The sequence below is a fragment of the Scleropages formosus genome, chromosome 11 (assembly GCF_900964775.1).
Source record: "Scleropages formosus chromosome 11, fSclFor1.1, whole genome shotgun sequence".
Lineage (NCBI taxonomy): Eukaryota > Metazoa > Chordata > Actinopteri > Osteoglossiformes > Osteoglossidae > Scleropages > Scleropages formosus.
The window spans coordinates 30,293,255-30,307,359 of NC_041816.1; the positions used below are offsets into that span (position 1 = coordinate 30,293,255).

General features: G+C 52.9%; 2 protein-coding genes across 2 annotated transcripts; both read right to left on the minus strand.

Annotated features, from left to right (window-relative positions):
* Positions 1-277: 277 nt before the first annotated feature.
* Positions 278-1,693, minus strand: drd5a (dopamine receptor D5a). The gene has a single exon (XM_018735394.2). The coding sequence runs from the start codon at positions 1,691-1,693 to the stop codon at positions 278-280; it is 1,416 nt and encodes a 471-aa protein (XP_018590910.2).
* Positions 1,694-7,241: 5,548 nt separating this feature from the next.
* On the minus strand, positions 7,242-13,340 carry otop1 (otopetrin 1). The gene is made up of 8 exons (XM_018735395.2): positions 13,243-13,340; positions 13,029-13,105; positions 12,342-12,867; positions 11,517-11,653; positions 11,269-11,327; positions 10,881-11,011; positions 7,651-8,579; positions 7,242-7,530 (listed from the first exon to the last, which is right to left on the minus strand). Exons 2-8 carry the CDS (start codon positions 13,032-13,034, stop codon positions 7,360-7,362), a joined length of 1,959 nt encoding a protein of 652 aa, XP_018590911.2. The 5' UTR covers positions 13,035-13,105; positions 13,243-13,340; the 3' UTR covers positions 7,242-7,359.
* Between the last annotated feature and the right edge of the window lie 765 nt (positions 13,341-14,105).

Genomic DNA, 14,105 nt, shown 5'->3' on the forward strand with positions numbered 1-14,105 from the left:
CGTTTTACGCACGAGGACGCAATGGCATGCTGCTGGAAGCGCGCGGAACCGGGACCCAGGGACGAGACAGACAGAGACAACAGCGATGATGTTTCCTACGTCTACCGTCACGACGAGAGAAATCACGAGAGCGCACTGAGTGACTGTGAGCATGATCATCATGTGAGGGAAGAGCAAGAAGAGCAACTTTTCTTTTTCCAAACTACGCGAGGAGGAGGAGAGCAGCATCCTTTTCACGAGTCGGAAGCTACGAGACACGACGACGTCGTGTCGTCAGTCAGTGCAAACCGTTGGGGGTGAAGGGCGTCATCCTCTCCAGGCAGATCTCGGCGTCGCAGTCGTCCAGGTCGCACAAGGAGTCGGTGTGGAGCTCGTCGTTGTTGTGGGAGAACTGCGATATCCTGTCGAAGGTGTCCTCCTTGTCCATGCACTGCACCACGTTGGGGATCATGTTCACGTAGGCGCTCGCGATCTCCTTGTGCAGCAGCGTGTCCTGGTTGTAGGAGACGAGCTCGTTGCTGATGTTCACCGTCTCCACGGGCGTGTTGGAGCACCAGTGTCGGCAGCCCAGCAGGCTCGAGAAGGCTTTTCGGAAGTCGGCGTTGAACGCGTAGATGACGGGGTTCAGCGACGAGTTGGTCCAGCCGAACCACACGAACACGTCGAAGGTGGTCTCGCTGACGCACGGGAGGCCCGCGCGGCCGTCGCTCGGCGGCCTCTCGCAGAACGGCACCATGCAGTTGAGCACGAAGAAGGGCAGCCAGCAGCACACGAAGACCCCCATGATGACCGACAGAGTCTTTAACACTTTGGTTTCCCTTTTGATGGACGTTTTCAAGGTGTTGTGGTGTTGGCACTCGAGCCGGCTGCCCCGGCAGCTCTGCGCGTGCTCGGCCGCGCGCTCCAGCGACGCGATCCTCCGGATCTGGATCTGCGCGATCCGGTAGATCCTCGTGTAGGTGACGATCATGATGGCCACCGGGATGTAGAAGCTCACCAGGGAGGAGGAGATGGCGTACTCCCTGTTCAGACTCGAGTCGCAGTTCTCGGCCTTCTTGGCGCCGCGCGCGCTGCGGTTCGCGCCCGCGCCCGCGCCGGCGCCCGCGCCCGCGCCCGCGTCCTCGCCCGTTGCTCGGTGCCAGTTGAGCTGCACGGGAATGAAGGAGATGAGCACGGACAGCGTCCATGTCACGCTGATCATGACGAAAGCCACCCTCTGGGTCATCTTCCTCTCGTACCTGAAGGGGCTCGATATGGCCCAGTACCTGTCCACGCTGATGACGCACAGGTTGAGGATGGACGCCGTGGAGCACATGATGTCAAAAGCCACCCAGACGTTGCAAAACGCGCCGAACGGCCAGAATCCCGCCACCTCGGCCACAGCCTTCCAGGGCATCACCAGCACGGCCACGAAGAGGTCCGACACGGCCAGCGACACGATGAAGATGTTGGTGACTTTGCTCCGCAGGTGCCTGAACTTGACCACCGCCGTGCACACCAGGATGTTCCCCAGCAGGGTCCACAGGATGAGCAGGCAAAGCAAGCAGCCGGTCACGGTCCGGACCACGAGCTGCCTTTTGCCATCCGCCGGCGCTGCCGAAGACTCGGTGCTGTTCCACATGATCCCTCCGAGAGAGACGGGAACGGAGCGGCTCTGGTGCGCAGAGAAGAGGTACCTCGCCGGAGTCTCCATGCGCTCCCGGTCAGGTGACGGAGCGATGCATGGCCACCTCAGGGGTTCGCGGGAGAGCCGAAGCGACGGGTCACGCGCGTCTCTCTCCTCCACGGACGCGATCGCCCTGCTGGAAAAGCAACATGTCGCTCCCGAGCTGCTGGATGCCTGCGTCTCCGGGGGGTTTCAGCGCAGAGCGCGCGGCCGGCAGCAGCATCTGGGCCCCCAGGTTCCTCTCGGCGGAGGACATGGCGATGGCGATGCGATGCTCCGCTCCGCGCGTCCTCCTCTCCACCTCGACACTGCAACCGCAGCTCCGGCGGCTCGGCGGTTTTGAAGCGACGGGAGGAACAGGACGGGGGGTTCCGAAGCGCTGGACACCCCCCCCCCCCCCCCTCCCTTACCTCAGCATGCGCAGCCACACGGACCTCGAGACCTTTTTAAAAGTATTTATGTCTCATTTACCTGCGAATAGCGATGCGGTGAAACGAGATTTGCAGCTCAAAAAAAGTGAGCTCCTCCTGCGCCGCCGGTTTGACCCAAAGAGGAGACGCACGAGAGCCAATAATATCCTGCGTGTAATACTGCACTTGATCCTTTCGAAAGTAATTGTCAGCGCAATGACGTGTAAACAATTGTTGGCCATTGGTTACAGTGTATCTAGGGCTGAATTATTGCGCGGCCGGCGAAACATCATCATAAACGTAATTGGTAATTATAAAGCAGCACATTGAATTGTTAATGAATTTATGAATACCATCATTAAAACCTTCAAAAAGGAATCGGTCTCTACGCGGCTCGTTGCCTTATTCGCTCTCGATGATGATACAGCTTGACATCACCATGTTTTACCATAACCGCAAACAATTCCGTGGTGACGAAGTCACGCTGAAATAGTGATGAAGCGGTGCTGACATGGTGACGAAGTGATGATGAAATGATGACCAAGTGATGCTGAAAGGGTGAAGTGGTGGGCGCCTGGGTGGTGCGAAAGGACGTAGGTTCGATCCCCGCTCCGTCTGTGTGGAGTTTGCATGTTCTCCCTGTGTCTGTGCGGGATACCTCCGGCTGCTCTGGTTTCCTCCCACAGTCCAAACATATGCTGTTCAGGTTCACCCATAGTGTGTGAGTGACACAGAGAGTGTGTGTGTGTGTGTGTGTGTGTGTGTGTGTTGCACTGATGTATGGAGGAGTGACGTAGTGTATCTAGCAGTGTAACTCACTGTGGTGAAGAAGGGGTGTGGGCTGGTAACACTACACAGAGTTCATTGGAAGATGCTTTGGAGAAAAGTGGTTGATAACTACTGTAAATCAAGGTAAGCGGTGAGGTTTCTGAGGACAGGCGCTGTCCGCGGTGCTGATTCATCCGAAAGGCCACTGAAGAGGAAAATGAGATGGAGAATCAGAGCAGTTAATCTGCGATTAAGTTGAACGTTACTTTGTAACACAATATAAAGCAGCGCGTGTTTTGCACCGCGATGACTGGCGCAGATTAGCAGCGACGGTTCGGGACACTCGCTGACCATCGCATCGTCTCTGTCCAGAGCCCTGTAGGCTCTATGTGATGATGTGACGGGACTTTTCGAGTGGATGTGGCGCTGTGCCGGCGGACACGGTGGACACAGTGGACACCGTCTCTCTCTGATACTTCATCTCGAGCGAGAGAAGGAACCGCGGAGAGACGCAGAAGACAGAAGACGGGGGCGGAACGATGTCGCAAAACGCAGCAGCACGAGCTCTGAGAGCGGCTTCGGCACAATGAATGACACACGACACGCACGAGACGTGTCCACATGTGCTGATATGATGCAGACCTGCGGAAGACAACAGAACAACTTGATGCGCGTGAACACGCGTGAGCGATGCGCTCGCGACAAGGTGCGCCGCGCAGCTGGGGCGGACGAGCGTCTGTTAGCCCCGTGTCGGGTGGTCTGGGGGGGTCCAGTCCCAACCCGTAGCTCTTTGTCATGAATGAATGAGTCATCATCTCACAGGCACGAAGCCGCCGAAGCGGCACGTGCTCAGTTGGCGCGGCTGCGCGCAGTGAATTAGCCGCTGCGCAAAGCTCTGCGAGGACAGCAAGTTTTATTAACCTTTTATTAACCTTTATTGAAGTATCTTGGGCGACCTGCATCGCGTGACCATCAAGTTTGCCAACGCCGGTTTCTGTGTAACGCGACACGGTTGTATTCTAATTCTTACTCCATGAGTTGTGATCAGCAGGGCTACCGCAGCACGAATGGGACTCGAACCCCCACTGTAAACACCACCTGCTGTCCCAGATATAATCATAATAATGCTCATATCGTGCAGCAGCGCGATGTGAAACCGTGAAACATGATTTCCATTTCGCTCCTAAGTTCGGGTAGTGCGCAGCCAAGGATGAAGACGGACGCGCCACACACACCTAGAGGCCGCGCTCACGGATGAAACGCATCATTAATTTAATTACCGTCCTCTGGATGAACGCAGGAGCGCGGCGTGTGACTGACGTAAGGCTGACGTCGTTCAGCGGAATAATTTACAGCTCAAACACATGGCATGCGCGTCTTCGTATAGGTGCGCGTGCGCGTGTGTGCAGCAAGGCTTGGGCTGTGGAGAGATGTGGCTTCTGAATAGAGTTGCAGGTTTCACTGGCTGTGTTTTATTAAAGAATGGAGTACATTTAGGGCACAGGATGCACACACACACACACACACACACACACACACACACACACACACACACACACACACACACCAGTTGTTCAAGGCTTTACATGAGCTCCGCATTCACGAACGTGGGAAGATGGAAAAGCCATGAAAAACCTGTGTCCCCATCTAGTGGTGAAGACGGCCACCTGCCCACAGAGCTGCGCTCACCTGATACACACTTGAACTGGACACACTCTTCAGAGCGCTGCTGCTCTGTACGCTCACTGGTAAAGAAATTAGCACAGCAGGAAGGTCATCAACCCCGTTAACAAATGTGATTTGCAAACAGGTGATGCACCACCAGGCTACTGCCGTTGATCCCCCATCTCCAGCTGTAGAACCGTTGAGCGAGGTCATTACCCTAAACTACTCCAGTAACATTATTCAGGTGTGTAAATGGGTAAATAATGGTACAGTATACAATAGGCCCCAAAGTAGGAACTCAGTGCAACAAAAGTCAGTACACGTTTCATTACTGAGATTCCAATCTTGTATTTTTTTAGTGGCCTCCTTTATTTTTCATAACCAACTCAATCCTCCTTGGCATGCAAGATACCAGTGATGCACATATTTCCGGAGAGATGTTCTGCCATTCTTCAGAGACATTTTTTTTCAGCTGCTCTTTGCTAGATGGGTTGTGTTGCTCTACCTTTCTCTTTCTCTCAAGTCATGTGACATGCTTGGCCAGGCCATAGTTTTCCCTTTTGACTTCTTTAGAAACTATTGCATGTTTTTGGCAGTGCGCTTTGGATCATTATCATGCATGTACTTTAGAAACAGTCATATATTCCTTTTCCGCCAAGCTTCTTGAGACTGGGAGTCATCTCGTCAGCCAAGATTCTGGTATATCCACATGCATTCATGGTGCCATCTATAAAAGTCATCTCCCCAACACCTTTTGCACTAATGCAGCCCCATATCAGCACACTGCCACCTCCGTGCTTCACTACCGGGACCATGTATTTGACAAAGTTCTGGTGTTCACGGGAGAGGGGGATCGATCCTGTCATCAAGAATAAAGGTGGATATACGAAATATTGAAAAAATAAAAGATTTGGACCTCAGTAATGAAAGGTGTACTGACTTTTGTTACACTGAGTTCCTACCATGGGGCCTGTATTTTTAATACAGTAAATCTAAACTGTTAATTTTTAATTTCACATAAGAGCAAATACCCTACTTGTGAACACAGAAGTAATGCAATTATTGTAAGGCAATACAATTTTGAATCATTAGACATTTGTGATATTGCACAGTGTTGTACTCACTTCTGTTGTATACTGTAACTTAACATTGTCAGTCACTTTGGAGAAACGCATCAGCTAAACGAACAAATGTAGTGTTTCTCACTTAGCGGCTGAATCAGGTATTATTCACTGATGAGTAACTGGTGCATCGAAGTCCCAGTAAACTAAATAAAGAACACAGACGTTCACTTGATAGCAGATCGCTACATTACGGAGATACAACGAGTTCCATCATGTCAAACAGCTGATGTTGACAGTGTCAGCGGGCGTGTCCATCAAGCTTGCGGTGACGATGGCAGCCCTCGGCTCTCGCTGATCCTGCATCGGCCATTCGAGACCGACCGCCGATTTGTGCAAACCTGACAGAGCGCGTTAACGGTTAAGGCACCGTTATCCCAGACCCCGTGGAAACGTCGCCGGTGAGGAATCAAGCTCCTGTGGCAGCTGTGTGAAAATTCAGCTAGGAATGGACAGAACGCCATCGAGCTTTGCTGAGCATGTGAGAAGCAGTGAAACACTCCGTTTAGGGTACACTCCTCTCCGTTTACACCGAACGCTCGACAAAACTAGAGCGAGTTGCTCCAGCACGGCATCTCCCGAACTGATGAGACAAGCTTCCCTGCTCCCAGTCTGCTGTTTACTGGAGCAGAAACGTTGAGAGGCAGATGAGAATGTGCGAGGCGCCCGGGGTCGGACGGTGTGGGGGGGAACGGGGCTCGCAGGATGCACAAAGCGCCCGGAGCACGAAGGCCTTTCGACAGCCCGGTAACGGTGGTTATGCAACGAGTGCGCAGAGTTCCTTGTCGACTGGCAGCGAAAGCACGCAAAATCCCTCCGGCTAAATTACAGCTTTTGTGACGATATTTACTGGAATGACACTACAAAGCATGGTAAAAATATTTATGTTCAACAGTGGGAATGAGGAGGAGTCAAATCAGAAAGAAAGGAGATGCATATAATGAAGAATATATAGGTGTGTATTTTGTCACGCTTAAACTGCACACTTCCACATTGGGTTACACGGTGGTGTGTAAGAAGATTCCCCTAATCACAGTTGGCATGTTTAAGTGCACTTTTTTCAGCATTCATGAGAACCTTTACAAAGACACCATTTTCTGGTTTCAACATATTCATATTCATGTTCATATTCATATTTCATTTAGTGACAGAGTTCTGATTAACAGGCACTTTGGTACGAAGTTAAGGAAAATGGTAAAATTATAAAACAGCCCTTAAAAACATGACAAGTGGCACCTTGTGATGCAGTAATTTTTTGCACTTGTGAAGGTATTTTTGCTGCACAAACGCCGTTTAACAGGAGCTTCGCGGCGGCAGGTCAGACATTCACTACCTGAAGTACTTTAGAAACAGTTATAAATGCAGCACTGGAGTTTTTTTTTTTGCAGTCCTGCCAGTCGTCCTGTTCAGCTCAGCGCACTTACAAAATGAGAAAGAAGGAAAGGAAGGTATGAAATTCAAGTATATTACTTTACAGTAGAATAAAGTTCTTTACATCTCGTAGTCGTGACTTTAAAGACAACCTGCTTCCTGTCGTTCCTGATCCCTTTTTTGCACTATTTCTATTTGAAAGAGAAACCACATATGAAGCTCCATTCAGGCTGACAGGCTCCGTTGTCACCCAGCACCAGATTCGGTGCCCTGATTGCACCTCGGCCTTTCCTCCAGATGTTCTCCCAGTACACGTGCAAGGTTGCGTGTCGCCGCTGCGCTCCCGCGGCCCTTGTCCTCACACCCTGCGGAAGACTTCGAAGAGCAGAGCCGAGGAATGCATGCGGTAGAAGAGGTTCAGCGGCATAGCGAAGTTCAGCACGGTGTTCCACGTGGTGAAGCCGAACGTCTCCTGCTCCAGCTCATTGTCATACTGGGGTCGGCAGCCGAACGCCGGCAGGATCCAGAGCTTCGGCGGTGGTGGAAGGAAGTGAAAGAGCATTAGTGCAGTGAGCGTTGGAGCGGCTTTGCGCCGCGTCTTAAAAAGGTGACAGAACACAGAATGTGGTGCAAAACGGAGGGAACTTACAGACATGTTGCACAGGAGCAGGAAAATGGAGATGTTCTTCAGAACCTGGCGCCTCCACTTGAGCGAGCGAGCGTGAGGGGATGCTTTGGCCGGAGGTGGGGCCTGCGCCGGGGGCTGCGACGCCTCGGCTTGTCTCTTAGCACAGCTGAACCCCTGGCCGTTCTCCTCCTGCCCACCCTCTGGAGAGGGACACCCAGACTCCTGGTTCTCGTAGGCCCGGTTGACGATGCCGCTGTAGGGCGGGGCGTCGATCGCCACGGAGAAAACCTCAGGGGTAGCCGGGGGGGGCGCTTCCACGCCGTCGGCAGGGTCTGGCTCGCGGTACAGCGACTCAATGATGAAGATGTTCTGCACATACTTCTCCAGCACCAGCAGCAGCGAGTACAGGATGTTGGTCCAGCGGTAGCTGGGGGAGCTGTGGGCAGCTGCTACCGCCACCACGCTGCACCAGGACATGAGCCAAGCCCCCACCGAGGAGCTGAAGAGCAGCTCCGTGTCCAGCCGCCGCGACGGGTGCTTCGTGGAGTCAAAAGGCCGGCGGTCGACGCGGTACAGCAGCAGCCCCGCCCCACCCGCCACGCACATGAACGCCAGCATCACGATGCCGTAGCAGTAAAAGATGTATATGGCCGACTCGTGGGTATCCCGGGAGTCCTCCACGAGGATGATGTAGACGACCAGGACGGCGATGGTGGCGGCCACGGCGATGAGCCCCAGAATGGGACCCACTATGGCGCTCGTGAGCCAGTTGGAAGCGGCCTTCCGGCTCCCGTGATAATTGATGGTGCGGCCGATGTTCTTCCACATGACAAAGAGCATGGCAGAGACCAGAATGTGGTACTCGATGTTGAACGGGTAGAGGTAGTACAGGCTGTTCAAGAATATGGTGCAGATACTGCTGGTGCAGTTGCAGTGAGGCTCATGGCTACCTAGGAGGAGAGAAGAAAAGTTGAAGAAAATAAAATAAAAATCAAATTTAAAAAAAGATTTATCTCTCTAGAAGTGCCTTTCTGCATCAACACTCACACCGACAGGCTCCTCATCTCATGAGCTCCCGGTGCGCGAGCGAGAGCTTCCAACGAACGTACCGTCTATCGCTTTTTTCTTCGGAACTTTGAGGAACAATGGACTTGTTGTGCCGCTGCAGTTTAAACATTTTATCACTCTTGAGCGAAACCGAAACAGTTTTTCTGGAGTTCTTCAGTCAGGAACATTTTCTCATCAACTGCTTCAGAAAGACCCCATGTCTGCTCTTGAATCCCCACGTGGCCATTAATCCATGTACCAAGAGTCAGACAACTTAAATGAAGGTGTTACATAATTAGAAACAGAAAAGAAAACAAAACAACATCTGCGTTGATCTCCGTCATTAACAGCCAGAGGAGCGAAAGGGGCGTCGGCGCGGTGTGTGCATGGTTGCATAACGCTAGAAATAGAAGGGAAGAGCGATAGAGACTTTGAAGACTTTGGATGAGTGAATAATGGAAAGAGCGAGTGTCGCTCGGACGTGTCTTCGTTGAGAAAACGCCGCATCCTGTCGTTACGTTTAGCGGCTCGCGGTGAATCGGTCAACGTCCCTCGGGGCTCCAATACATGATGGGCGTCGGAGACATTCGAGGCGGGATCTGAAGAGTGTCCCGCCATCGCTGCCCTGTCCTCTCAGAACAACAACCCTTGGCCTCAGGGTGGGGGTTCAGGCACTATATCAGCACCAGCTGAGACAAAAACAAGACTGGACACGAAATGTACCCGTCTGAGGCTACGGGGAGTGACACACTCGCCATGTTTGCGTGGCTTTCCTCCCACGGACCCAAAGGCGTGTTTCTGGAGTGAGTGCGCGAGTGTGTGAGCGCGTGTGGGTTATATCGGCTCTGCTGTCTTGATGGGTAGCTGCTTGAAAGTGCGCGTAGCGCAGCCGATCGCCTCGACACTGATCGGTAACAATGATGATGAGGACATTAGAGCCCCAAAGACGGGAACTGGGAGCTCAGTGCCTGCAGCTCTGAAAAGCAGGAGCAGCAGCAGCCGCTTCAGGATCCAGAACTACTAGCAAATAATTTGTAGCTGAAGGACCGCGGGGCTCCGCCTTTCCCATAAATCATCGTTTGTGGAATTAAGTGAATCCATGAACACACATGCAGGTGCATGAGTCTCGCACGCAAGGACACGGTTGATCTCTGGAGATCTCGCTGAGCCACACGCTGCCCAAGAATGAATGGCGCCCTTTGTGTGCGGCGCAGCTACGTTTAACCTTTGATTACCTGTGTAAGTTCATCTCGGCTCACAGCGGAGCTGCGCAAGTGACTCTGATTACTGACACGTGAAAAGGAGCGACAAAGAGGCCCATTTGAGCAGCACTGGAACAGAGTGACGCTTGTTTACGCAGCGCCTCCAGCTGACGGGCGACACTCCCCACTGAACCTTTAAACCAGTAAGCCCGGAGAGACCCGTTGAAAGTTGACAGTCCGTCGAAAGCTCGCAAATGCAGTTAAATGCGTCAAGGCCCCCAAACTCTAAGCGCCGGGATGCGATAGGCTCTACAGTCCAGTGCGACAGTGTGAGTGGAGAACCGGAATATGAGGCTTTCTGTTTAAAGCCATTGATCCCGTCTTCCAGCGTGATGGGGTTTAACTGGACCCCACTGGGACTGAGTGGACCTCTCTGGGTCTTGCTGGGCCTTGTAAGGCATCTCCGAGCATCTATTATTACAGAAGTGCTGTCTTCTTTAAGGTCCTCAGTAGCCCTCTCACCCCTCCCCACCCCATCCCAACCCGCTGTTTAATTAAGGGAGGAATCGGGCAGCAGCGCAGCCGGATATGAGGGAGTAAGAGGAGCTGCGGCGGGCGGCTGTATCGGTTACAGTGACTGAGCCCCCCAGGGACCTCCAGCACAAGTGTGCTGTGGGGGGGGGGGGGGGGGGGGGGCGCTTGAGGTCAAGGGAGGAGGCGAGAGAAAGGCATGTGTGTGTGCTGAAACTCGGGAGGAGCGAGACGCACAAACAACACCGACCCAGTCTGCAGACACACACATGCGCACGCACACACATGCACACACACGCACACACACACACGCACACACACACACACACGCCTACAGCTATACAGGATCCCTCCTTTAATCCTTTCCCGTATTGACACACACGGACACACCTCTCCACACAGATTGAGACACACAGCTACCAGTAGCAAGACTCAAAAAAACATCTGCGTCTCTTTTCCTTTCAGTCTTACTTGTGGTGACGTTGAGGTATCCCAGCTCTGTGAGTCTCCGCCTCTGGTTGTTCATGAAGTGATGGGCCTCCGTCATAATGCCGTTGCACCACAGCAGCAGGTTGGTGAACACAGCATGGATGACCCCGAACCTAAGGACCGCCACAATTTAGACCACGTCTATTAAGAGGCGACACAAAATCACTGCATGATTCGCTCACGGTCTACAAGAATAAATAAATAAAAATACGATAAATAGGTAGCACTGGTCACACAACACTGACTGTGTCGTTACACTGCAGTTTTAGGAACAGGACGCTGGGCAGAAAGTTGAGATGCACACACACAACTGCTGTGTTTAAGTGTAAGGTGTATTAACAGCGTATTTTGTAAAAGAGGTGTTGACTACCTTTCAAAAGTCTCAAAGGTCTTGATCACATCCTTGATGTAAAACCAAAGGAAATGCACCTAAAATATAACAAACTTCAACATGCAGAACGCAGGAACGTGCAAAGGACATTTGCAGATACGGAGAGAGCATTTCTCCAGAAGTGACTCGCCCCCCGACACTAGAGCGATGGGCTACCGCTGTAAGGAGCCCAACAGTTAACGGTGTTGGGAAAGTACCATGGTGTCGAAGGTGAAGACGTCTCTCACCTGGGAGATGGTGTGAACAGCGTGAATCACAGGATATACGGCGAGGGCAATGGAAAGGCAGCTCTCGTCTCCCACGTAGAAGCCGATGCGGAACGCGTCCATGATCAGAGAGAGCAGGGCTAGAAGGGTTAGTCCTCCTGCAGAGACACCAAAATAAATGTATTATTTACAGTGAAAATAATAATAACATCATCATCATCATATTTGTCCAGAAGTGAGCCGTTTCACCTATCCTCACAGTGGGCATGACCAACAACCTCATTATTCCCATTGCCTCCCCATACATTCACGGGGGGTCATTTCTCTCGAAGGGAGTCTGTACGAAACACACCCTCCCTTCCGCGCACCGCTTCGCCGTTCATCGGGCGAAATGATGTCATACAGCAGCGGGGCAACGTGGCTACAGCGTCACTTGAAAGCCTCTCTCTAGGAGACCCTCTCGCACTCAGCTGTGATGTTCACACAACGCATGTGCACTTGGGCAGGGGGCTTAGGGTTTGGCGTTTGGCTAGGGGTTAGGGTTACGGTTAGGTTCCGTGACATTGAAAGAGCCCATTGCCCAAGCAGGGTGCCCAGATATGAAGGTGCGAAAAGTTTTTGGAAAGGTATGAAAGGCCATTAAGAGCTCAACTTCTATGAGATAGGTGTACGTCGCTTAGGAGAAGAGCGTCTGCTAAATGAACAGGCGTAAAATGTAACTGTAAGAGCGGGGGGGGGGGGTTTCGACGTGCGCAGCAGAGGCCCTTCTTTGCGCTCCCTGTGTGCCCTCTGTCCGCGCGCTGGCACCGTGCCACAGTGGTTAAGACACCGGAGCGGCGCTCGCACCTCGGATCCAGCTGGTCCCCGCGTCCTTGTCCCGCTGCGGGCGCGCGTGCCTCATGCGGCCCCTCCTCACCACGTACCACAGCATCCAGAAGAGCTGCAGCAGCATGAGCGCCGTGATGAAGGAGAGCAGATGCTCCTCGCGCACGAGCGCGTCGTCGTGCGCGGCGGCGAGCATGAGCGCGACCCCGACGAGCAGCAAGTTCGTGCCGTACTGGCCGCTCAGCATCTCGGCGTTCTTCTTGGGGTAGTCCTTGGTGAGGGACACCTTCATCATCTTCCTCTTCTTCCTCGTCTTCTTCCTCATGTTCTCATTGCCGTCGTCGCCCCCCTCTTCCTCTTCATGATCCTCATCCTGCTCGTCCTCCTCCTCCCTGTCCTCGCGCTCCACCTTCTCCCTGTCCCCGTCCCTGTCGCTGTCCGCGGGCTGCGCTGCTGGGAGCTCCGCGCGCGGCTTCTTCTCCACCACGCGGGTCACGTCCAGCTCGCCGCGCTCCACGATGGCACCGAACTCAATGATGTCCAGGTCCTTGGAAAAAGCACACGCGGCGCGTGAGAAAGGGCTCACCAGGGGGGCTACGCACGCGCGCACGCGCGCGCACACACACACACACACACACACACACACACACACACACACACACACACACACACACACAGAAATGGACGAGGGAACAGGGGCTCTGTCACCTTCATGGCGCTGCGCTCGTGCCTCTTCTAGGAGATGGTGCAGATGGCGAGCAGGCGAAGCTCTCTTGGGCGCCGCACTGAAGCACAACCGAAGAAGGTGTGTGTGTGTGTGTGTGTGTGTGTGTGTGTGTGTGCGCGCGCGCGCGAAGGGATGCGCTCTCTGTCCGCCTTTCGCAACGCGCAGCCCTTTATTTATAGCGCCTCGCTGACTCACCCGCATTACGGCCCCTTAGGTTGGATTTCAGCCGAGTCCTGGGTCCGAGCGCACGTGAGGTGCCACACACACACACGCGCACGCACGCGCGCACTGACAGTGTCCGAAATGCAGCTCCGTTTCCTCATTATTTTGCTGTACATGATATGGTGAAGATATGCAAGTCAGAGGTCCAATCCCAGCGCCATGCGGTGGTGCGCGGACATCCTCCTCACCCCCAGTGTACAACCAGTCAGTGAGGCACCCCCCACCCCCCACCCGTTACACACTCGAGGGTCATTATTCTATATCGTGCAGGATTTTCTTCTCCCATCAGGGCTCCCTTGGGGTAAGAGAGGCTAAAAGCTTTAAAGAAAAGGGAGATGGGGGAGGGGGGGGGGGGTGAATCGAGTTACAGCGTCTTTCATGGGCTGCTCTTTGTACACCCATGTTACACCACCTCACCTGTGCTGCTTGTTGCGCTGAGTCATGTGGGCACCTGTGATCTGTTGAAACACATTAAACCACCTCTATCATAGAGTCTATGCTTTCTGCAAATGTCCCTAAATGAGTGACGGTCACCACTGGCCTTAGAACAGCTCAGCTGTGACCGCATAAACACACACACATATATCTTCATTTTTTTTCATTTATTTTTTTAAGAAAAGGAGACCGCGGAGACCGTGGAGGTCATATGTGAGGTTTTTTTCGCAGAGGGTCACGGGAGTAATAAAAATGACTGTGGACAAACTGTACTATTAAACTTTTACGTTTACTGTCTTCCATCTGTGCCAGTCACGTATGAATGTGTGGAAAATTACAGACTGAAGTGTAATTTAGTGAAACTGAAGCGAGTTCACCTTTTCAAAGGAACCCATTATACT

What these genes read in the sequence shown, in the direction of transcription:
- otop1 (XM_018735395.2), bottom strand. An exon ending in CTGTTCACACCATCTCCCAG is followed by an intron (nt 11,328 to 11,516) that starts GTGAGAGACGTC and finishes GTTATATTTTAG; the next exon opens with GTGCATTTCCTTTGGTTTTA. An exon ending in ACCTTTGAGACTTTTGAAAG is followed by an intron (nt 11,012 to 11,268) that starts GTAGTCAACACC and finishes GGCGGTCCTTAG; the next exon opens with GTTCGGGGTCATCCATGCTG.
- drd5a (XM_018735394.2), bottom strand. Translation starts at nt 1,693, where the DNA reads ATGGAGACTCCGGCGAGGTACCTCTTCTCTGCGCACCAGAGCCGCTCC.